The sequence below is a fragment of the Cynocephalus volans genome, chromosome 4 (genome assembly GCF_027409185.1).
Source record: "Cynocephalus volans isolate mCynVol1 chromosome 4, mCynVol1.pri, whole genome shotgun sequence".
Classification (NCBI taxonomy): domain Eukaryota; kingdom Metazoa; phylum Chordata; class Mammalia; order Dermoptera; family Cynocephalidae; genus Cynocephalus; species Cynocephalus volans.
Genome location: NC_084463.1, coordinates 67,645,024 through 67,669,105, shown reverse-complemented (window position 1 = coordinate 67,669,105; position 24,082 = coordinate 67,645,024). Strand labels below are relative to the sequence as shown.

Here is a 24,082-nt window from a genome sequence, read left to right as displayed (position 1 = left end):
GAATCTCTATTACAAGCCAAGAATCTACTTGATGAAAAAAATGTCACTTCATCCCCAACGAAGCAGGCAAAATACTTTACAAAATTACTACGGACATAAAACTTTTAAAACAAATACAATGAGGTTCTTTCAGAAGTAAAAATAATGTTAAAATAACTCAATATTATTCACTCAATGTTCAGAAACACTTTAATCATTTTAAAAAGACACCGGAAAGCTTGTTAACCTAAAAATTGGCTTTCTTTGGAATTATTCTTATACTAAAGTTTTCTTTCCAATTCTATCTTCATAATTATAGAATCCTAAAGCTAAGAGGGACCTCAAGAGGTCATCTGGTCAATCCCCATCCACTGTGACTCTCGAATAGTCTCATATACAGGAACTATGTGATGCCTTAGTAAAGGCAAATGTTGCTATCTTTGAAATGCTTTTAGGTTGAATATACAACTGCTGTTCTTATAAGGATCTGTATCTGAATTTTATTTTCTGTATTGGTTAAGTTAAAAATATTAAGACTTCCTGGCTACTTAATTCAGGTACTCATCTGGGTTTTAAAAAACAAATAAGTAATGGATACTGGGTGGTTCACTAGTAAGAAACTATGTATATATACATTATAGCAAATGGAGAATGATATATTTCTTTTAAATTTCCTACTTTAAAATATTTTCAACTGTCATTAAAAGTGTGCTCTGAAAGAATATTTAATGGCACAGGGAGCTATGATATGAGAAGTGAAAAACCCAAGGACAAAAGATACATGCACATTTTAAACACCTTTTCCTATAGGCTCATAAGGGAGAGAAGTAAATAGGACCTTTAGGGGATTTTTGTTTTTGTTTGTTTGTATTTTAATATGTTGTCTGGCCCAATTCACCAGCAAGAGAACAGAAAATGATTATAGACAATGTTTTAGCTCTTTATATATCCTGGACATTAAGCCCTTGTCAGATACATAGTTTGCAAATATTTCCTCCCATTCCATAGGTTGTCTTTTCACTCTGTTGATTGTTTTCTTTGCTGTGCAGAAGTTTTTTAGTTAGATATAATCCCACTTGTCTACTTTTGCTTTTATTGCTTGTGCTTTCAAGGTCTTTAACCTCTGAATAAAAACTGTTTCTTCAATAATAAAGTAAAATTTGAATCTTTTGACTGCAGTATAGTAAGTGTAATAAGGAATCCCATCAGTCACATGATGCGTAATGGGAATGTGGCTTTCCAAAAGAAGAAATAGGGGAGAAATACTCTACCGACATCTCCTACAACAGGAATTGGCAAATTTTTTCTGTAATAGGTTCTCATAAAATATTTTAGGCTTTGTGGTTCCTATGGTCTCTGTTGGGACTACTCAATTCTTGCCTTGTAGCATGAAAGCAGCCATAGACAAATACATAAACAAATGAGTGTGCCTGAGTTCCAACAAAAATTTGTTTACACAAACAGACAGAAGAATGAATTTAGCATGAAGGTTTGAGTTGCCAACCCTGGCACTAAAAAATAAGCACAATAAAGGCAAGAATCTTCTGTTTTGTTCTACTATGTTACAAAAAGCACCTAGAACAGTGCCTGAAAAATAGCAGGCACTCAGTAAATATTTGTAGAATAAATTAGTTTTTTAACAGAAAAACAAAAAAGAAATCCATACTTCTATTAAATTTCTATTACATTTAACTTATATTTCTAGAAAAGAGAGAGGCTATTACAGAAGTACTCAACTTACGTGTAACTTATATCCAAAAGGTGATCTGCAAATCAAGATTAAACTATGAAACTCGGTGAAGCAAGTCTCCAAAAGAATCCATCTTAACTCAACTACTGTTTTAAAGAAACATAGCAGGAAATCTTCGTGTAAGAAAAAGAAAATGAGTTCCAAATTCAAATTGGAGCCTCTAGAAAATTTCTTCTCCCAGAGTAATTCCATTAACAAGAAGGCCGCCCTCACCACTTGTCCCACAGGAGCTGAGAAGCCCACCAGAGGAGCTCTCAGGGCAGAATCTAATGGTTGCCACAACCAATTATAAGGGACTACAATGGCAGAGGACTGAAGGTCAGGAAGAAAAACGTTCATATGAACAAATAAAAACCCTCTACAAACAAATAAGCATTTTCTAGGGCAGCTGGGAAGAAAAAAAATTTTTTTTTAAGTTGTGGAATGAGTTACTTCACCTTTAGACACTCGGCTAAATGGTTTCTTTTAAACTAAGACATGGAAAATAATGAAGATTCTGAACACTATGGTAATTTCTTATACTAGAAAAAAAATTGGTACTTACAGACTTCCTGATATCTTTAGAGGAGAGATCAATTAACTTCTTGTTCATAGACCACTCTTCATCAGATTCCATTATGGCTTTCTAAGAAATAGCCATTTGTCAAATGAAAACGTAATATATAAGCAAATACAAAGAGACCATTTAAAACAAAGTAATACAGCGAATTAATTACAGGTTATATTATACATGGTAGGCCATTACTCTGAATGAATTAAGGCTTTAATTTTAGTTATTTAAAATTGGAACTTCTTAATTTTGTAAAGTACTATCTTTAGCCAAAGACAATGTTCTTTTTTATTTATTTATATATTTTAATTGACACATTGTAATCATACATGCTTAGGGGTATATTATGATGTTTTGATACATATGTATGTTGTGTAACGATGGGCCAGGATAGTTAATGTAACCATCACCTCATGCATTTATCATTTCCTTCTGGCAAAAACATTCAAAAGCCTCTCCTTTAGCTATTACGTAACATACAAAACTTAACTGTTAATCATAGACACCCTACTGTACAACAGAACATCAGAACTTATTCCTCCTATCTAATTGTAATTTCGCTCTGGTTGGCCAGCCTCTCCATGTCTTCCCTTCCCACCTTCCCTCCCCAGTCTCTGGTAAGCACTGTTCTACTCTCACCAAAGACAATATTCTTTTACTCATTCTTAACTCACAACTCTTGGTCAACTTTACAACACAAAAACAATCCTTAATAAGACTGAGCAACTTAATAGTGAACATAATTTGTGAACATAAAAGTTCACAAGTTCCTCACTGCATTCACTAAAAGCTACTCAAGTAAATTCATTTAGTTTTACTGCTCTTCTTCCAAACATCAACAGAGTAATTCATATGCTTTCTGGCAACCAAGGACTTGAACTATTTCTGCCCATATTATAAAGAAGTAAAAATGTAGGGAATACCTTATAACAGTCTATTTCAAGTTGACGTCAACTTAACTGTGATTTATATACAACTCTACACATTTTATGTTTTGATGGCAGAATTTATACAGTTGTAATTTGTCAATTTGTATTTTAAAAAAAATTTTTTTTAAATGCAGGAAAAGAAAAATACACAGAAATGGGATTCAAAGACTTCCTAGGATAAGCAGTATGACTACTATTTTTGATAAAAGAAATATTTAATAAAAAAAAAAAGCCAGGATGCTTAACATAAAATTACCTCATTTTTTTACAGTATCATTATTCATGAAGCAAATTTTAAAGATGACATTAACATTGAAATAAGTACAACTGAAATACATCAGATATACTGCTGTCCCCTATTTAAAAGGTATCAGTTGCTTGGCTTGACATTAAAATATAGCATATTCAATATAAAATTGAAGCCAAATCAAATAATAAATAAAATGCATATTTAATGATCATAAGAGGCTTAGTGTAGAAGAGAAAAGTGATACATAAGTCTGCTAAGAGATGACATTTCTGTCACCCCACATGAGCAACAGTGGCTGTTCTGTGCTGGGCCACATACCTCAAATACCTCTAGTCACAATCACCTAAGACTACTGAGAAATACAGAAAAACACACTGAAAAAAGTATAATAATCACTTTCTCAACTAAATTTGGCTAACGTAGGACGGGCATGAATCTTTGGGATTATCTAGCTTATTCTCTTATACTTTAATGGCATAAGTCTTCACATCAAATAATCAGATTGTCTTTAAAGATTTCTACAGAGAAAATAGATATTTATCAACTCATAAACCCTGAAAGATTTTATAATACTTTTTATTAGATCTTACAGTTCATATTAATAAATTTTACCATCCCATATTGTGTAAATGTTTCATATGCATCTTCTTAAACCAGCTCACAAAACGTTACCTTTCTTTTTCTTTGGACATGTTAATACTTTATATATGGTTCTATATTTACGCATTTGTATTATTCTATAAATCGTATTCAGATCAGCATGAAGCACATACTATTTGGTAAAAGCTGTCTGAATGTTTAATGACAGTTATCTGGTTACAAACTCTAATCATTTATTATGTTTCCAAAAATGTACATCGTGTTGGAAATTTTTCTTTTTACAAATAGCATGATGAGATATTAAATACTAAAACTTATAGCAATAACTTGTTTCAGCAACTGTAATTTGTACAGTTTGTATGTTATTATCTTTGGCTCTAATGTATTTCAATAATCAGTTTTCTAGAATTATGACTACAATTTTGATTTGAAAGTGCTTCAAAGTAAAACCTTGATTTAATTTGAAAAGTGAGAAATTAAAATGGAAATTATTCGTTACCATTTGACAGTCTATTCATGCTTCTAAGCAAGTATGACCTTTTAAAAGTTTAAAATCTCAAATTTCCTTGATAAAAATTTATACTGCAGAATATCTTATGCTTTACTTCATTTCTTTATATGATATAAAATTTAATATAAGTACTTGTATATCAGGGAAAAAATATAACAAAGATAACTGTATTCATAAAATAGTACTACAGCAAAAAATAAATATGTATGCAAAGACTAGCTATAAATACCTTAAAATAGATGGGAGCCATATCACCCACTTCCTTTGGAAGAGGAATGCATTCATAAACCATGTGATACTGTTTCTTCATGCTCATATTAGTCTCTAAAAAGATGCAGTCCAATCCCTTAACTTCAAACATCTTTACCAATGATTTTCTGAACATCTGAAGAAAAAAAACAAGGTAAATAAAGCATACAGGAGATTCAAGATAAAGCACAAGGGATTCAAAATAAGAAAACAATAAAAAACACAATAAATCCCTTAAAAGAAAACAGAAAATAATGTCTGAACTCTATAATGTCATCTTATAGTTATTTACTTTCTAAATCTACTACAGAATTTCACATATTTAAGCAATGTTTTTTAAACCTGAAACCTCCTCTCTATATATTGGAAATGGTTCCAGTCAACTGAGAAAAGGAATAGATAAAATTTAACTTAGGTGGTAAAATATACAGAACTGACAGTAAAATCATAGGAAAATATCCATGAGCCAAAAAGGTACTCTGAGTAGATGGGCACCCTTAAATTCAGGAAGCCAAATACACCAAAGTTGAAAAGTAAGAGGGTTTTCTTTTCTCAAAGAGCTAAGATTTATTATACAATCCATTATATATGTATACATTTATTTCACACTCTTAGGCCTGAGGAACAGCTGTTTGTAGAGGGTGGTTGAATGGAGCTGGATGGTTCAGGATGTCTGCATGCAATCACGTGACACCCCTTGCAGTATAGGATGGAGTTAGGGGCAGAAAGAAAGGAGAGCTGGCTGCAGGATGGGCACCAGAGGCCAGCTCTCCCCACACCACTATGCTCTAGTGTGGCCCTCCAATGTGTCTGAGAATTTATATTCAAAGTTGGCCTTGTAGGGTGTTACACAAATATACTTATCTAAGTAGGAAGATAACACACATTTTACCTAGATTTTTCAGCTTGATTTATAACATTTTAATTAAACTTTTTTTATTTTGAGGTAATTAGCAATCACATGTAGTTATAAGATATAATATAGATGGGCCGACCCTGTGGCTCACTCGGGAGAGTGTGGCGCTGGAAGCGCCGAGGCCACTGGTTCGGATCCTATATAGGGATGGCCGGTGCGCTCACTGGCTGAGCGCGGTGCAGATGACACCAAGCCAAGGGTTACAATCCCCTTACCGGTCACAAAAAAAAAAAAAAAAAAAAGATATAATATAGAGAGACCCCATATACCCTTTACTCAGTTTCCCACTATGATAATGTCTTACAAAACTATAGAACGATATCACAACCAGGATATTGACACTAATACAGTCAAGATATGAGCAATTCCAACACCAATCATAAGGATCTCTTCTGTTGCCCTTCTATAGTTGCAGTCACTCCACACCGTACTGACTCCCCCAAATCTCCCTCGCCTTAACCTCTGGAAACCACAAATCCACTCATTTCTTTAATTTTGTCATTTCAAGAATGTTATATAAATAGCATTACGTAATCTTTTGGGTTGACTTTTTAAAATCAGCATAATTCCCTGGAGATCAATCCAGGTTGTTACATGTATGAATAGTTCAATCCTTTTTATTACTGAGTAGTATTCCTGACATGAATGTACCAAAGTATGCTTAACCATTCACCTTTATCAGATAATCTGTACTGTAGCTATATAGTAAGTCTTGCAATCAGGTAAGATTGACTCCTGTCACTTTTTTCTTCTTTTTCAATTTTGTCATAGCTATTTTAGTTCCTTTGCCTTTCCATATAAAGTTAAGAATAATCTTGTCCATACCTACAAAAAATCTTGCTGAAATTTTTATAAAAACTGTGTTAAACCTTTATATAAACTGTCATCTTTACTATGTTGACTCTCCTAATCCATAAACATGGTCTCTCCACTTATTTGATCTTTTTTAGATTTCTTCCATCAGTGTTTTGCAGTTTTCAGCATACAAATTCTGGACATGTTTGGTTAAATTTAAACCTAAGTATCAACCATCCTCAGTATTTGTAGATTCCGTATTTGCAAATTTGCCTACTTGCTAACATCTACTTGCAATCACAAAATCAATTCTCACAGCAATTTTGAAGTCATTTGCAGACAAGTGTAGAGCAGTGGAAAATTTGAGTCACCTGACATACACATTCCCAGCTGAGGTTGAACAAAGTGATGACCTGCCTTGTTTCAGTTCTCATCCTGTAAGTGTCCTTTTTGTGGTCTATTTAGTGCCACATTTCCGCATTTGTGCTTTTTGATGCTCATTTCCCTGTTTAAAATGGCCCCACGCATAGTACTGAAGTGTCTTCTAGTGTTTCTATGCATTACAAGACCATGATGTGCCTTATGGAAAAAATACACATGTTAGATAAGCTTCATTCAAGCAGTTGTTAGTCTTTGTTCTGAGAGTTTTTATTTTGATTCTGAAAGTTTTTATCATGAATGGATGTGAATTTTGTCAAATGCTTTCTTCATCGACGATATGATCATGGTGAATTACGCTGATTAATTTTTTAATACTGAATCAGTCCTGCATACTTGGTATAAGTCCCACTTGACCATAGTGTATAATTCTTTTTATATATTGCCAAATTCTATTTGCTAATATTTTGTTTTAAAATGCTGCATCTATATTAATGAGGGATATAAAGCTGTAGTAGTTTTTTTGTTTTGTTTTTGCTTTTTTAACTGTCTTTGTGGTATCAGGATAACACTAACATCATAAGATGAGTTGGAAAGTGTTCCCTCCTCCTCTATTTTCTGTAAGAGATTATATAGAGTTGGTGTCAATTCTTCCTAAATAGTTTGGTAAAATTTTCCAGTGAAACCATCTGGGCTTGGAGACTTAGTTTTTAGAAGTTTTAAATTATAAATTCAATTTCCTTAATAACCTTAAGGTTTTTCAAATTTGGTATTTTATATTGAATGAGTTGTAACAATTTGTGTATTTCAAGGAATTGGCTCATTACATCTAAGTTGTCAAACGCTGTATGTTCATATTATTTCCTTATTACCCTTTCGATGTCTGCAAAGTCTACATGATATCCTGTTTATTACTAATATTGGTAACTTGTGTCTTCTCAATTTTTTTCTTTATCAGTCTTGCTGGAAGTCTGTTAGTTTTATTTATCTTTTTAAAAACCCCAGCTTTTTGTTTCATTGTTTTTTTTCTATGGTATTTCTATTTTCAATTTCATTGATTTCTGTTTTTCTCTTTATTACATCCTCTTGCTTGTTTTGGATTTACTTTGCTCTTCTTTTTTTCTAGGTTATTATGGTGAGATTTTTCCTCTTTTCTTATATAAGTTTTTAGTTCTACAAATTTCTCTCTCAGCACTGTTTATCTCTGTCTCACAAATTTTAACATGTCATTTTATCTTAATTCAGTTCAATATATATACATATTTTTTATTTCCCTTGAGATTTCTCTTTGACCCGTAGATTATTTAGAAGTGCACTGATTAATTTCAAAGTATTCTGTACCTCTGTTATTTGTTGCACACATATTTAGGGCTGCTATGTCTTCCTGGTGAATTGACCCTTTCATCATTATGTAATGTCGCTCTCTTCTCTGGTAATTTTCTCTGCTCTGAAGTCTACTTTATCTGATAAATATAGCCACTCTTGCTTTCTTTGGATTAATGTTTACATGATATTCAAGGGGTCTTCAAAAAGTTGATGGAACGATTCATCTTATCTTTCAATTCCATTTTTTCACAAACTATTTGCATTGCTCACCTATATATTTCCATGCTTTCACATTCTACCTGCGACGTTATTACATTTAAAAAATTAAATTTAAATGTCACTAGATAATGGTGATAAAAAGCACTTGAAAGAAGTGGCTCCTGCATTTGCAAACAATATTTTGGGCTACACCATATCATTTTTTACAAATATATCTAATAAAAGAGGTAATTATAAGGATATTTGCCAGAGTATAATGAACTCCAGTTGTCATACATACTTGAAAGTAAAAACAAAGAAGTGCATTTCTGTAAATAGGCTAGGATTCAGATATTTCATTAGTTCACTATCCTATGGTAATTTATAACTTCTAACAATTTTTTTATTATGTTACACAAAAAGAGTTATAATGCCATTATTTACATAAAACAATTTGGCTTTTCCTTCCTCTCTCAAGTTTCCATAATGCATCTGGGCTTCTAAAATCTGCTAAACTATAACATAACCTATGCTATAATATACCATACCTTTGGGTAGAATTAATGAATAATTTTATCTCTACATTTCTCACAGCATATACAATATCATATCTGTTGAAAATCAATTTCTTCCTATCAACTTCATTTTCTTCATCAAAGAGCTTAATTTTTTATAGAAATATAAAATATATAACTAGATTCTTGTAATTGCTTAAAATCTTTTTTGCACTGTATTTTCCTCTAGGTTAAATCAATTTTATATGTAAAAGTTTTAAAAGGCATCCCAGAAAAATTCTAAAATAATTCTGAAAACCAAATTTCCATACTTTCCACCTTAAATTACCTATTGGCACTGGCATCAACTACTAGGAAAAAAAACAAACTTTCATATCAAAACTACTTGTCCACATTCTTACCCTTGCTTGGCCACAGATGCAATAAAACAATCTGCCCTTTCAAATTTCATAGAATAAATTTAAAAAGTGAATGGAGTAAGAGACTAAATTTCATGAAATGTCATCAAAATATCTCCTTTTCTGACACCTTTATCAGCATGCTGCAAAAACTAGTATAGTAGTCTCTTCTGAAGTCTTACAAAGTTCACATTTTCTAACTAGGGCTCCCTGTAACCCCTATTCAGTTGTCAGGCATTAGAAAAACAACAGTTTTCTTTGTTATTTTTTTGGTCATTATTAGGTCTTGAAATAATTCAATAACCATTTCAACCATGTTGTGCCTTTTACTCTCTTAAAAAATCAGCCATAAAAACAAACTGCTGAATCTAAAAGCTGGGCCAGGATATGAAGGAACAAGGGCAGAAATCAAAGCTAGAAATAAAAACACCACAAAATCACAGCAGCAGAGAAGGCCAATTCCATTACAGGAAAATGTGGCAAATGCTGAATGTAAACCTCTAACTCCCAAAATTGCTTTACATTGTCTGAAAAATTCTTTCCTTTTGGTTGGAATGTATTACCTTACTATGGTAAGAATGATTCTCAAGCTACACAAAGGACTAATTAGAAATCTTAGATTGATTTTTTTTTAAGAAAAAATAATTATTTTGTCACAGTTTATTTAGTACACAAAAGTTTTCAAAAGATGGAGTATATAAAGGAAATAAAATGATCTGAAGATCTATATAACTATGAAAATACAAGTGTTTAAGTTTAGAAAATAAAATCATTGAACAAAGATAAAAAACCTGTTGGAATCTATCACAATAGTTTGCAAAAATTACTCATGAGCTTTATAATGATAATGTGACATTATCACGCTAACCTGAATTTCCTCCCAGATGTCTTCATCCAGTAAGGTAGCTGCTCTATGGTGCTGCAAAGGTACTATCAGGCAGTGCCCCTCAGTAAGAGATCGGAAGTTGGGTAAACATAAGTAAACCTAGGGGGAAAAGATTCCAAAGGTGAAATGCTATTGTTATTTAGTCTCAGTTGAAACAGATGAGCCCCCAAAACAGCTAATATTTAATAAAGTATACTTGCTTATAAAGGAATGTTTTTTATTTTAACATTTTTAAAGAGATATAATATTTTTAAATTTTTTTAAGTCATGAAGATGGCTTTTAATAAACTGGAAAGTAAGAGCACTAGTCTTAATTTTCACTGTTATACATCAGACAAAAATTAAGATTAGCCAAGGAAGGACAGAATGAATGACAGACCCTTTATCCTTGATTTGATGGAGCTATATACTTTGAAAACCCTTAAAACAGCACAAGTTTTGCAAGAATAAAAAGATACATGGCCTGGTGATGGTAGAATAGTCTAACTGATGTCTATCAATCAGGCCCACCCTTATTAGCCAAGAAAAAAAAATTAACCCAGCTAAGAGGGAGAAGAAATAACCTGAAGATTACTTAATGCTGTTTATTTACATACATATATTACTTAAAAGTTCGTGCTATTTTTCCATTACACACAAACTGTCTTTTTTTTAAAAGAAGTCAGTTAGTATCTACGCACTGAGCACATGGTTTCATAAGGAGCATAAATAATACTCTGCAAAGAAGTTTGGTCTTATTTTCTATTATTTTTGTTAGGTTCTGATTGGAAATATTTTTCACAGCAGGCATTATTTATTGATCTATTTTACAAAATAATGAAAATTTTTAAAACTTTGCTGAGAAAGGACAAAGTAAGAGTAGACACAGATATTTACCCAAATTTACAGTAATTTCACAACCACATTCATAAAAAGAACAGACATTCCCATTAAGAGCACTGGGAATGTCTGTAAGCAACTTAGAAAATGAAATACTGGGTTTTCAAGATGGCGGCGGCTGCGGCGGCTGGCGCGGAGTAGCTGAGGTGGAAAAGGCGGCCACTGGGCCTCAGGCAGCCGGGAAACTTGTGGACCTTCCTCTCGCCATCTCTTAAGGGAGGACTGCTGCTGCTGGCCGGTCGTGGGGGGTGACCGCCACTTTGCCCCCGGCAGGAGAGGCTGCCTCACTTACAGGCAACAGCTTTGAAGTGTGGAGCAGGAAAAGAACTGTTTTTTAGCTGCAAAAGCGAGTCTTGAAACAGGGAACACGGCGCCAGGGCTGCTGTGGATGCACACAGGACCCCGGAGGCCAGGGCCGCGCTGAAGGCGGCCAGCAGCCCTATTCAGGATTCGAGGTTTCAGGCCGGCAATAAAGAAGATTCCTGGGAGCGCCCGAGCCCGCGCCGCGACTGAACAGCCCGAGGCGGCAGCAGCAGAGAACTGGGAAAGGCGGCAAACCAGAGACAGAGCAAGCGCCCGACCTGGCACAGCACTGTGAGTGACCCCTGGCACAGCTCTGTTCGGGGGGATAGATGCCCACGCGGCTCCCGAATGCACCACCAGGCCACTCACCGCCCCGGTGCTGCCTCCATTTTCCCAGGTGCGGGCAGCTCCGCCCTACTCGGCCATCACTGAGCCCTCCAACTTGCTTGGCCTGGCGCAGGGCTTTCCAGAGCCTGCAGTCCGGCCTCTGCTCCCACTCCCTCCGCGGTTCTCTGGCGGGGCTGGTGGCGGGAGGCATCCCCGGCCAGTGTCGGGAGGGCAAGGAAGTACGGGCGGGCCGACTGTCACTCCAACACACCCTGGACTCCGGCCCCAGGTAAACTCCCTGTTACTGGGAGGCAGATACCATCTCTGCGGGCACCAGTTTGGAAAAAAGCCTAACGAATTTCTGGTTGGGAATAGTGTGGTAGGAGAGTTCCCAGGTCCGCTTGAACCTGCCGGAGACCAGGCTGCAGGTGGGCACTAGACTCGGTTTATACTGGGGGGATACAAAGGTGAACAAGACCCGAGAAAGATCTACATAGTGCTACAAAGGCACCCAGAGAGACCGGACGTCTGTGCCTAGCAGAAACCTGGTAGACTTCCTGGGCGAGGCGGTGCCGAGCAGGGTCCTGAAGGCCCAGCTGATAGACGGGGGGGTGCAGAAGACACGCCACAGCCCAGCACAGTGCGCACAGAGTGGGGAGACGTGCGGCCAGGGAGGCAGAGACTCGACAGAAACCACACACCCGGTGGGGTCGCCACTGCACGATCTAACAGCCTGGCCCAGAGCACACGGAACAGGGAGAAGTCCTGCACAGGAAGTGAAAGCTCAACAGAGATCACACACCCTATGGTACGTGATCCACCAGCCCAGCAGAGTCCAAGCTGACCAGAAAGGTGGCTCCCCGGAGAAGCCCAAGACCCGAGGCAACCACACACACAAGGCACTAGAGGCCAACTGAGCAGTCACGGAGGGAGCCATACGAAATTGGTAACCACAGCAACATCCTAGTTAGTCATTAGTCTCAAACCGGTGGACTGTGAAACCTCCTGCCACAATGAATAAACACCAAAAAAAAGATACCAGAAATACAAAAAATCAAGAAAGTACACCACCAAAAGTTAATAAATCTCAAACTCTAGATCCTATAGAACAAGAAGCCCTTGAAATGACTGACAAGGAATTTCGAGTGATAATTCTAAAGAAACTGAATGAGATACAAGAAAACTCAGCTAGACATCATGATGAAATGAGGAAAAGTATACAGGATCTGAAAGAGGAAATGTACAAGGAAATCAATGTCCTGAAAAAAAATGTAGCAGAACTTGCTGAACTGAAGAAGTTATTCAACAAAATAAAAAACACAACGGAGAGTTTAACCAGCAGGCTTGTCGAAGTTGAAGAGAGAACCTCTGAACTTGAAGATGGGCTGTTTGAAATAACACAAGCAGACAAAAAGAAAGAAAAAAGAATCAAGGACATTGAAGAAAATCTGAGAGATATCAGACAACCAAAAGTGATCAAATATCCGAGTCATGGGTATTCCAGAAGGGGAGGAAAATGGAGATTCCATTGAAAACATATTCAACAAAATAGTGGCAGAAAACTTCCCAGGTATAGGAAAAATCACAGATCTTCAGATCCAGGAAGCTCAACGATCTCCAAACGTATTCAACCCAAAAAGGCCTTCTCCAAGACATGTCATAGTCAAATTGGCAAAACTCAGAGACAAAGAGAGAATCTTAAAAGCTGCAAGAGAGAAGCGTCAAATCACCTATAAGGGAGCCCCAATCAGGTTAACATCAGACTTTTCATCACAAACCCTAAAAGCTAGAAAGGAATGGGATGATATTTTCAAAATACTAAAAGACAAAGATTGCCAGCCAAGAATACTCTACCCTGCAAGGCTATCCTTCCGAAATGAGGGGCAAATAGTATATTTCTCAGACAAACAAAAACTGCGGGAGTTCACTACCACAAGACCACCCTTACAAGAAATCCTCAAGGGAGTACTGGGTTTGGTTCCTGAAAAATAACTACCACTGCCATAAAAACCTAAGAAAAATCTAAACCCGCTAGTACAATAAAAATGGCATTCATGAAGAGAAAACAAGCTAACAAAAACACTATCTACAACCTAAGGAACCAACAAACAAAGAAACCAAACAGTAAATCAGAAAGCAAGGAACAAAAGACACCTAAGACAACCAAACAACCAATAAAATGCTAGGAATAAATCAACACCTTTCAATAACAACTCTTAATGTAAAAGGCTTAAATTCCCCAATTAAAAGACACAGACTGGCTGACTGGATCAAAAAGCAGGACCCAACTATATGCTGCCTACAAGAGACCCACCTCACCCATAAAGATTCACACAGACTAAGAGTGAAAGGATGGAAAAAGATTTACCATGCAAACAGAAAAGAAAAACGAGCTGGAGTGGCTATTCTTATATCTGACAAAATAGACTTTAAACTAAAAACCATAAAAAGAGACAATGAGGGACACTATGTAATGATCAAAGGACTGATCCATCAAGAAGACATAACAATCATAAATATGTATGCACCCAATGTTGGAGCAGCCAGATTTATAAAACAAACTCTATTTGACCTAAAGAAGGAAATAGACACTAATACCATAATAGCAGGGGACCTGAACACTCCACTGTCAATATTAGACAGATCATCTAGGCAAAGAATCAGTAGAGAAACACAAGATCTAAACAAGACTCTAGACCAATTGGAATTGGCAGATATCTACAGAACATTCCACCCAACAACCTCAGAATATTCATTCTTCTCATCAGCACATGGATCATTCTCCAGGATAGATCACATATTAGGTCACAAATCAAGTCTCAATAAATTCAAAAAAATTGGAATTATCCCATGTATCTTCTCAGACCACAATGGATTAAAACTAGAAATTAATAACAAACAAAACTCTGGAAACTATACAAACACATGGAAATTAAACAGCATTCTACTTAATGACATATGGGTCCAAGAAGAAATCAAGCAGGAAATCAAAAAGTTTATTGAAACTAATGAAAACAATGATACATCATACCAAAACCTGTGGGATACTGCAAAAGCAGTATTGAGGGGAAAATTTATTGCATTAAATGCTCACTTCAGAAGAATGGAAAGATGGCAAGTGAACAACCTAACACTTCACCTTAAAGAACTAGAAAAACAAGAACAATCCAATCCTAAAGTTAGCAGACGGAAAGAAATCATTAAGATCAGAGCAGAACTGAATGAAATTGAAAACCAAAAAACAATTCAAAAGATCAACGAATCAAAAAGTTGGTTTTTTGAAAAGATAAATAAAATTGACAAACCATTAGCATGGCTAACAAAAAAAAGAAGAGAGAAGACTCAAATAACAAAAATTAGAAATGAAAAAGGCGATATCACAACTGATTCATCTGAAATACAAGGAATCATTCGAGACTACTATAAACAACTATACGCCAACAAATTTGAAAATCTGGAGGAAATGGATAAATTTCTGGACACACACAAGCTCCCAAAACTGAACCGTGAAGACGTTGAAAATTTGAACAGACCAATAACAATAAAGGAGATTGAAGCTGTTATCAGAAGGCTCCCAACAAAGAAAAGCCCAGGACCAGATGGATTCACAGCAGAATTTTACCAAACATTCAAAGAGGAATTGACACCGATTCTTTACAAACTATTCCAAAAGATTGAAACGGACGCAAATCTCCCAAACTCATTCTATGAAGCAAACATCATCCTGATACCAAAACCAGGTAAAGATATAACCAAAAAAGAAAACTACAGGCCGATATCCTTGATGAATATAGATGCAAAAATCCTCACTAAAATACTAGCAAACAGAATACAGCAACACATACGAAAAATTATTCATCACGATCAAGTGGGATTCATCCCAGGGATGCAAGGTTGGTTCAACATACGCAAATCAATAAATGTGATACACCATATTAATAAACTCAAACACAAGGACCATATGATCATCTCTATAGATGCTGAAAAAGCATTTGATAAAGTTCAGCACTCATTCATGACAAAGACCCTCTATAAGTTAGGTATAGAGGGAAAGTATCTCAACATAATTAAAGCCATATATGCCAAACCCACTGCCAATATCACCCTGAATGGGGAAAAGCTGAAAGCTTTTCCTTTAAGAACAGGCACTAGACAAGGATGCCCACTCTCACCACTCCTATTCAACATAGTGTTGGAAGTACTAGCCAGAGCAATCAGAGAAGAGAAGGAAATAAAGGGCATCCAGATTGGAAAAGATGAAGTCAAACTGTCCCTGTTTGCAGATGACATGATCCTATATATCGAACAGCCTAAAACCTCTACAAAAAAACTCTTGGAATTGATAAATGATTTCAGCACAGTAGCAGGATACAAAATCAACACACAAAAATCAGTAGCATTTCTTTTCTCCAATAGTGAACATGCAGAAGGAGAAATCAAGAAAGCCTGCCCATTTACAATAGCCACCAAAAAAATAAAATACTTAGGAATTGAGTTAACCAAGGAGGTGAAAAATCTCTATAATGAGAACTACAAACCACTGCTGAGAGAAATTAGAGAGGATACAAGAAGATGGAAAGATATTCCATGCTCTTGGATTGGAAGAATCAACATAGTGAAAATGTCCATACTACCCAAAGTGATATACAGATTCAATGCAATCCCCATCAAAATTCCAAAGACATTTTTCTCAGAAATGGAAAAAACTATTCAGACATTTATATGGAACAATAAAAGACCACGCATAGCCAAAGCAATGCTGAGCAAAAAAAATAAAGCTGGAGGCATAACACTACCTGACTTTAAGCTATACTACAAAGCTATAATAACCAAAACAGTATGGTACTGGCATAAAAACAGACACACTGACCAATGGAATAGAATAGAGAATCCAGAAAGCAACCCACACACTTACTGTCAGCTGATCTTTGACAAAGGCACCAAGCCTATTCACTGGCGAAGGGACTGCCTCTTCAGCAAATGGTGCTGGGATAACTGGATATCCATATTCAGGAGAATGAAACTAGATCCATACCTCTCGCCATATACTAAAATCAACTCAAAATAGATTAAGGATTTAAATATACACCCTGAGACAATAAAACTTCTTAAAGAAAACATAGGAGAAACACTTCAGGAAATAGGACTGGGCACAGACTTCATGAATACGACCCCAAAAGCACGGGCAACCAAAGGAAAAATAAACAAATGGGATTATATCAAACTAAAGAGCTTCTGCACAGCAAAGGAAACAATTAACAGAGTGAAAAGACAACCAACAGAGTGGGAGAAAATATTTGCAAAATATACATCTGACAAAGGATTAATATCCAGAATATATAAGGAACTCAAACAACTGTACAAGAAGAAAACAAGCAACCCAATTAAAAAATGGGCAAAAGAGCTAAGTAGGCATTTCTCTAAGGAAGATATACAAATGGCCAACAGACATATGAAAAAATGCTCAACATCACTCAGCATCCGGGAAATGCAAATCAAAACCACACTGAGATACCATCTAACCCCAGTTAGGATGGCTAAAATCCAAAAGACTATGAACGATAAATGCTGGCGAGGCTGCGGAGAAAAAGGAACTCTCATACATTGTTGGTGGGACTGCAAAATGGTGCAGCCTCTATGGAAAATGGTATGGAGGTTCCTCAAACAATTGCAGATAGATCTACCATACGACCCAGCTATCCCACTGTTGGGAATATACCCAGAGGAATGGAAATCATCAAGTCAAAGGTATACCTGTTTCCCAATGTTCATCGCAGCACTCTTTACAATAGCCAAGAGTTGGAACCAGCCCAAATGCCCATCATCAGATGAGTGGATATGGAAAATGTGGTACATCTACACAATGGAATACTACTCAGCTATAAAAACGAATGAAATACTGCCATTTGCAACAACATGGATGGACCTTGAGAGAATTATATTAAGTGAAACAAGTCAGGCACAGAAAGAAAAATACCACATGTTCTCACTTATTGGTGGGAGCTAAAAATTAATATATAAATTCACACACACACACACACACACACACACACACACACACACACACACACACAAACCGGGGGGGGGGGAGAAGATATAACAACCCCAATTATTTGAAGTTGATATGACAAGCAAACAGAAAGGACATTGTTGGGGGGGAGGGGGGAGGGAGAAGGGAGGGAGGTTTTGGTGATGGGGAGCAATAATCAGCCACAATGTATATCGACAAAATAAAATTTAAAATAATTAATTAATTACTTAATTAACAAAAAAAAAAAAAAGAAAATGAAATACTGAAAGAAATAACTAAACTTCCTACATGATTACTAAGATAATGAGCTAGGTACAATTGTCAATCATAGGTAAGAAAACTGCGATAAAGTTCATATTTTAAAGCATTATAAACATAAATATCACCTAAAATAGGTATTAAAAATCATTTTTCCCAAACGAAAATAGACATATAAATGAGAAAAGAAAAACAGATTAATTAATACCTAAAATAAATAAATTAGAACACATAAAAAACAATTTGACAAAGTGAGCAGAGACATTTATTCATGAATCAATAATTACTGAGGGCCTACAATAATGCCACACACTGCTCTACAAGCTAGGGAATCAGCAATGAGCAAAGAAACACAAACCTCTTCTACAAATCTAATCATAAGGAGTTTGTGGGGTGCTAAATGTCTGTGTTCCCCCAAAACTCATACATTAAATCCAGCAGGATTCATATATGACATGCTGTCTATGTGGAAAATCATAAAGAATCAACAAACAAACTTTTGGAACTAATAAGTGATTATAGCAAGGTTACAGGATATAAGGTTAATACACAAAAGTAACTGTTTTCCTACATACCAACAATGAAGAACTGGAATTTAAAATTTAAAATACAGTATGATTTATAATAGCACCCAAAAAGTGTTATACTTTGGTATGAATCTAACGAAATATGCACCAGATCTAGGTGTGAAAAGCTGTAAAATTCTGCTATAGGAAACCAAAAAAGATCTAAATAAGTGAAGAAATATTATATTCATAGATTAGAAGACTCAATATTGTTAGGATTTCAATTCTTCTCAAGCTGATCTACAGATTCAACGCAGTCCCAATCAAAATCCCAGGAAGCTATTTTGTAGATCAAAAAGTGATTCTAAAATTTGTATAAAAAGGCAAAAGATCCAGACTAGCCAATGCAATAATAAGAACAACAAAGCTGGAGGACTCATGCTACCCAACTTCAAAACTGACTATAAAGCTATCATAACCAAGACAGTGTGATACTGGTGAAAGAACAAACACAGCAAAACAGCCCAGAGACAGGCCCACATGAATATAATCAACTGATCTCTGATAAAGGAACAAAGGCAATTCAATGGAGAAAGGATGGTCTTTTCAAAAAATGGTGCTGGAACATTTGGACATCCACATGCAAAAAACATAAATCCATAGACAAATCTCACACCTTTCACAAAAATTAATTCTAAATGTAGAAGGCAAAACTATAAAACTTCTAGAAAAAAAAATCACAGAAGAAAATCTAAATGACTTGGGTTTAATGAGTTTTTAGAACTCACCAAAAGCATAATCCATTAAAGAAAAAGTTGATAACCTGAACTTTATGAAAATTAAATACTTCTGAACTATAAAAGACACTGCTAAAAGAATGAAAACACAAGCACTGGGTGGGAGAAAATATTTGCAAAATGGATATCCGATAAAGGACTTGTATCAAAATATACAAAATATACAAAAACAAACAAACAAAAACCTCTTAAAGCTCCTCACCAAGAAAACAACTCATTTAAAACATGGGCAAAAGATCTGAAGAGACATCTCACCAAAGAAGATATACAGCTGGCAAATAATTATAAGAAAAGATGCTCAATATCTCTGTCATTAGAAAACTACAAGTTAAAACAACAATGAAATACGACATTAAAAATTACTAAATCCAAAAAAGTGACAATACCAAATGCTGGCAAAGATGTGGAGTAACAGGAATTCACTCACTGATGTTTGGAATGCAAAACTGGTAGGTACTTTGGAAGATAGTTTGGCAGTTTCTTACAAAGCCAACTATAGTCTTATCATACAATTCAGCTAGTATTAACCCAACTGATTTGAAAACTTAGGTGCACACAAAAACCTGGATGTAAATGTTTATAGCAGCTTCATTCATAATTGCCAAAAACTGGAAGCAAATGGGATGTCCTTAAACTGGCACAACCATTACAATGGAATATTATTCAGCAATAAAAAGAAATGAGCTATTATTCCAGGAATAGATATGGAAGAAACTTAAAAGCATATTGCTAAATAAAAGAAGCCAGTCTGAAATGACTACATCAGGCATGAGTCCAATTATGCGACATTCTGGAAAGGGCAGTGGAGACAATAAAAAGATCAATGGTTGCCAGGAGTACAAGGAGAAGCAGGGATGGCTGAATAACAGGAGTCCTGGGGATTTTTAAGGCAGTAAAACTATTTTTTTGATACTTTAATGATGAATATATGACATTATATATTTGTCAAAACTCACAGCATAATTTTATATTACAAGCTTTTTAAAGACTTTATTTAATTATAATACCCATACGAAAAAATACTCAATTCATAAGTATATAACTGATGAATTTTCATGAAGTACATAACTGTATAATCAGCACTACATCCGGAAACAGAACAACACCAGCAGCTAGAACCACCCCTCGCAAATCATCTTCCACTCACTACTGTTCCCCAAAGAATAACCCTTATCTTGATTTTTTATTATTTTTTTAAAATTTTTAATTCTTCAATTTTTTCTTTTTTTTGATAACTTATTATACATACATGTGGGGTACAACATTGATTTTCAATAATTGTGTACAATGTGTGACGGTTAAACTGGATAGTTAGCTTATTCATCATCACAATACGCAACCATTCTTTGTGTCTGTTGACAATTCCTCATAAGCCCCCAGCATTTTAAAGCACAAAGAATGAACCTTCACATATGCAAATTTTAAAAAATTATTTAGGAAATCAAGGGATCCCAGTAAGGAATGGAGACTGTGACAGGAAAATCTAATTGTTTACAAATGCAGGAAATAATATACCTGAAGAGGGTAGAGAGCAAAAGGTGCTGACCTAAGTAATTTTGGAAATGAGTGGAGTCTGTAAACTAAAGGCAAAAGCAACTGGACATACCCACTATACTCTAGTTTAAAAAACTGTTTCCCACAGGGGTACAGGTTAGCAATTCTGATACTGCTATACAATTGAACTGGAATTAAATGGATGGTGGAGTGGGAATTTATAGATAAGCATGCAGAGGGGGCTAGAATAATTCATGTGGATTAGAGTCGAAGACATCAGTATGAAATCATGTTTAGCTTGACATAGACACTGATGATTACAAATAGAAAAATTAACAGATATGTATATTAACACAGGTTAGTATACACACATATATTTCTTTACTCTGTCCCTGAGAGGGACTAAAAGAAACATCCCAGTAGCAATGATATCCAGACCCTGGTTTCTAATACATTCTCCAATACCTCGGAGAAATGGCTGACTCCAAGACTGGGTCAGAAAATACACAAGATTAGCCCGGAGCATTTTATCATTCCAGAAAGTAAGAAAATCCTCAAAAATAAATAAATAAATAAAAAGCAAAACCCCATTCATGGGGGTATGTCAAAAAGATACAGGAGCCAACTAAAAGTGTTCTCAATAGCCAAAGCTGTAAGAACTTGAGCAACAAAATTAATAATGTAGTATCTGGTTATAATAGAACACATAAAATAAGTATCCATGAGTCCATAATGACATTAAAAAATAATTGAATAAATACATAAGTAAACAGGTGAGAAGAGACAAATCTCCCATGTAGAAAAATTCCAAATAATTTATGTAGGAGAGCGCCAAATCCAACAGAGAGGAGACATACTCCTTACAACTGTCAAGGTTATCAAAAATAAGGAAAGTCCAAGAAACTGTTCCAGCCAAGAAGAGCCTAATGAGACATGACTACTAAATGTAATGTGGCATCTTGGATGGGATCTTGGAAGAGAAATAGGACATGATGTAAAGACTAAGTAAACCTGAACAAACTATTCAGTAACAATATCAGCACTGATTAACCAATCGTAACAACAAATATACTACACTAGTAGTGTTAAGAAGTTAATAGCGAGGTATATGAAACTCTATATATTATCTCAATTTTTCTGTAAATCTAAATATTTTCTAAAAGATAAAGACTATTTTTTTTAAAAAAGGATGTGCACAGATGACTTTTATTAAAAAAGGAAGGAGGAGGCATGGATAGCTAATGAGAAGTTATTAACTGTCTAACTAATAAGTGCTAAAATACTTTCAATAACGTATTTTGGATCTAAGATGTTACTTTAAATATTAGAAATCCAAGCCAAGTAAGAATTGCTGAATTGCTTTGAAATACTGTTTCAGCTTAAGGGCATAGCAATTCCTTTGAAACTCATTATCATATATGATTAACTTAAGGAATAACTAAAGGGAATAATTTGTTATTATTTATTCGGGTTAAGAAAGTGTTCTATTTGCTACAATGAATGAGACAGGCAGTCAGATATAATGAAATTCCTTCTAATCAATATTTCAAACATTTCTATATTGAAATATTTACAGTGAAAGGCTTAAGGTAGATGGTAATTTTTTAGAGCAAAGACAGCAGAATAAACCATAGAGGGAGAAGGAAAGATTCAAATGACTTCATATCCTTCAGTATGAAAAGCTTAGTCCAAGAGGGAAAGAACAGATTAACTCACAGTAAATTGAAAGCAAAGAGAAGAATTTAATACCACTAGAGATGATTAATTGGAAAATATGGATTACCTCACAGCAGAAAAAGAAAACTAAGAAGGGGAAAAAAATGTATGCAAGAGTTGAAAAAATAGAAATGTCTGTTACTGGCCAACAGTTTTGGCCAATGAATGCCTACTTTGGGATGCAGCCTATAAAGTAGGAGGCTAAAAAATGGCTTGTACACTTAACACCTCTGTGCCTCCCTGCACCCAGCCTGTCTTCAGTATATTAGGGAAAATCAAGTCATTGAATAAACACCCCGAAACTTCTCCTAAGGCATTTTAGGAAAACTTTAAATGTTACTTGATGTTCAATTTACACTTACATTTTTAAAGGTGTGGATGATCAGACAAAAGGGGAATGAAATATTTATATGTAAGATGATAATTATAAAAAAGAAAATGTTTATGTGAAAGTCTGGAAAGAAAATTAGAAAAATTAATACAAGTAATTGGTTAAGGTTTTTATTTTTTTATTTTTGGTTGAATTTTCAATGGAATTTTTATATTTACCCTGTTAGTAAAGTACGGAGGGAAAGAAAGAAAGAAGAAAAAGAAGGGAAGTAAAAGAAACCAAAATCCAAACAGATAAACTGACTATCATAATGACCAAAAGATATTAAAGAGTAGGTGTGTGTGTTGAAAAGGGTGTGTGTGTAAGTGCAAGAAACAATTTAAAAATATGTAAATATATATTCTCCAAACTAGTAGCTCCCGAAACTAGAATTAATTCATTCAACCTCTTCTTTTTTTTCTCACACACTCCACTCCAGGCTTCTCTCCACTTCCTCAATGAAAAGCTCATTTCTTCCTCAAGGCTTTTCAGTCCCCGATGCTCCTTCCTGAAACATTATTCATTCATATCTTCATGTCATTTCCTCTTTTCCAACTTACCTATCTTTACCAACATACCTCAGAGAAGACTACCACAGACACTGCTTAATGTGGTATGTTCCACCATCCATGTGGATGTTCCACCAGAGCCACTGCCACAGCCACTACCACTGCAAGGGCAGCTTGTGACCACAGCCACCGTGCAGGGGGCCTGCTAACAACTCAATGGCATTGATACAAGGAGCATCAACAGTGGAGACCAGAGAAAGAGCTGAGCATAATATTTCATCCAACAACTACAGAATATACATTCTTATCAGAACATGGAACATTCTCTAGGATAGACCACATGTTAGGTCACAAATCAAGTCTCAACAAATTTTTAAAAATTGAAATCATTTCAAGCATCTTTTCAGACCAAAATGGTTTAAAACTAGAAGCTAATAACAAGCAAAACTCTGAACACTCTACAGCCACATGGAAATTAAACAACATGCTCCTGAATGACATATGGTTCCAAAAAGAAATTACACAAGAAATCAAAAAATTTCTCAAAACTAATGAAAATAAAAACACATCATACCAAAAACCTGTGGGATACTGCAAAAGCTTTAATAAGAGTGAAGTTTATTGCAATAAATGCTTATATCAAAAGCAGAAAGATTTCAAAC

At 35.2% G+C, this 24,082-nt stretch overlaps 1 protein-coding gene across 4 annotated transcripts in view; it reads right to left on the bottom strand.

Moving 5' to 3' along the window:
* The window catches only part of CWF19L2 (CWF19 like cell cycle control factor 2), a 99,751-nt gene that overhangs the window by 8,119 nt on the left and 67,550 nt on the right, over nt 1-24,082 (bottom strand). For 3 of the 4 annotated variants that reach the window (XM_063093804.1, XM_063093806.1, XM_063093807.1), the window contains 3 exons: nt 10,213-10,329; nt 4,799-4,954; nt 2,274-2,354 (listed from right to left, as the gene is read on the bottom strand). In XM_063093804.1, coding sequence (XP_062949874.1) covers nt 2,274-2,354; nt 4,799-4,954; nt 10,213-10,329 — 354 coding nt within the window. The remainder of the gene's footprint in view (nt 1-2,273; nt 2,355-4,798; nt 4,955-10,212; nt 10,330-24,082) is intronic. The other variant, XM_063093805.1, reaches the window with a different exon arrangement.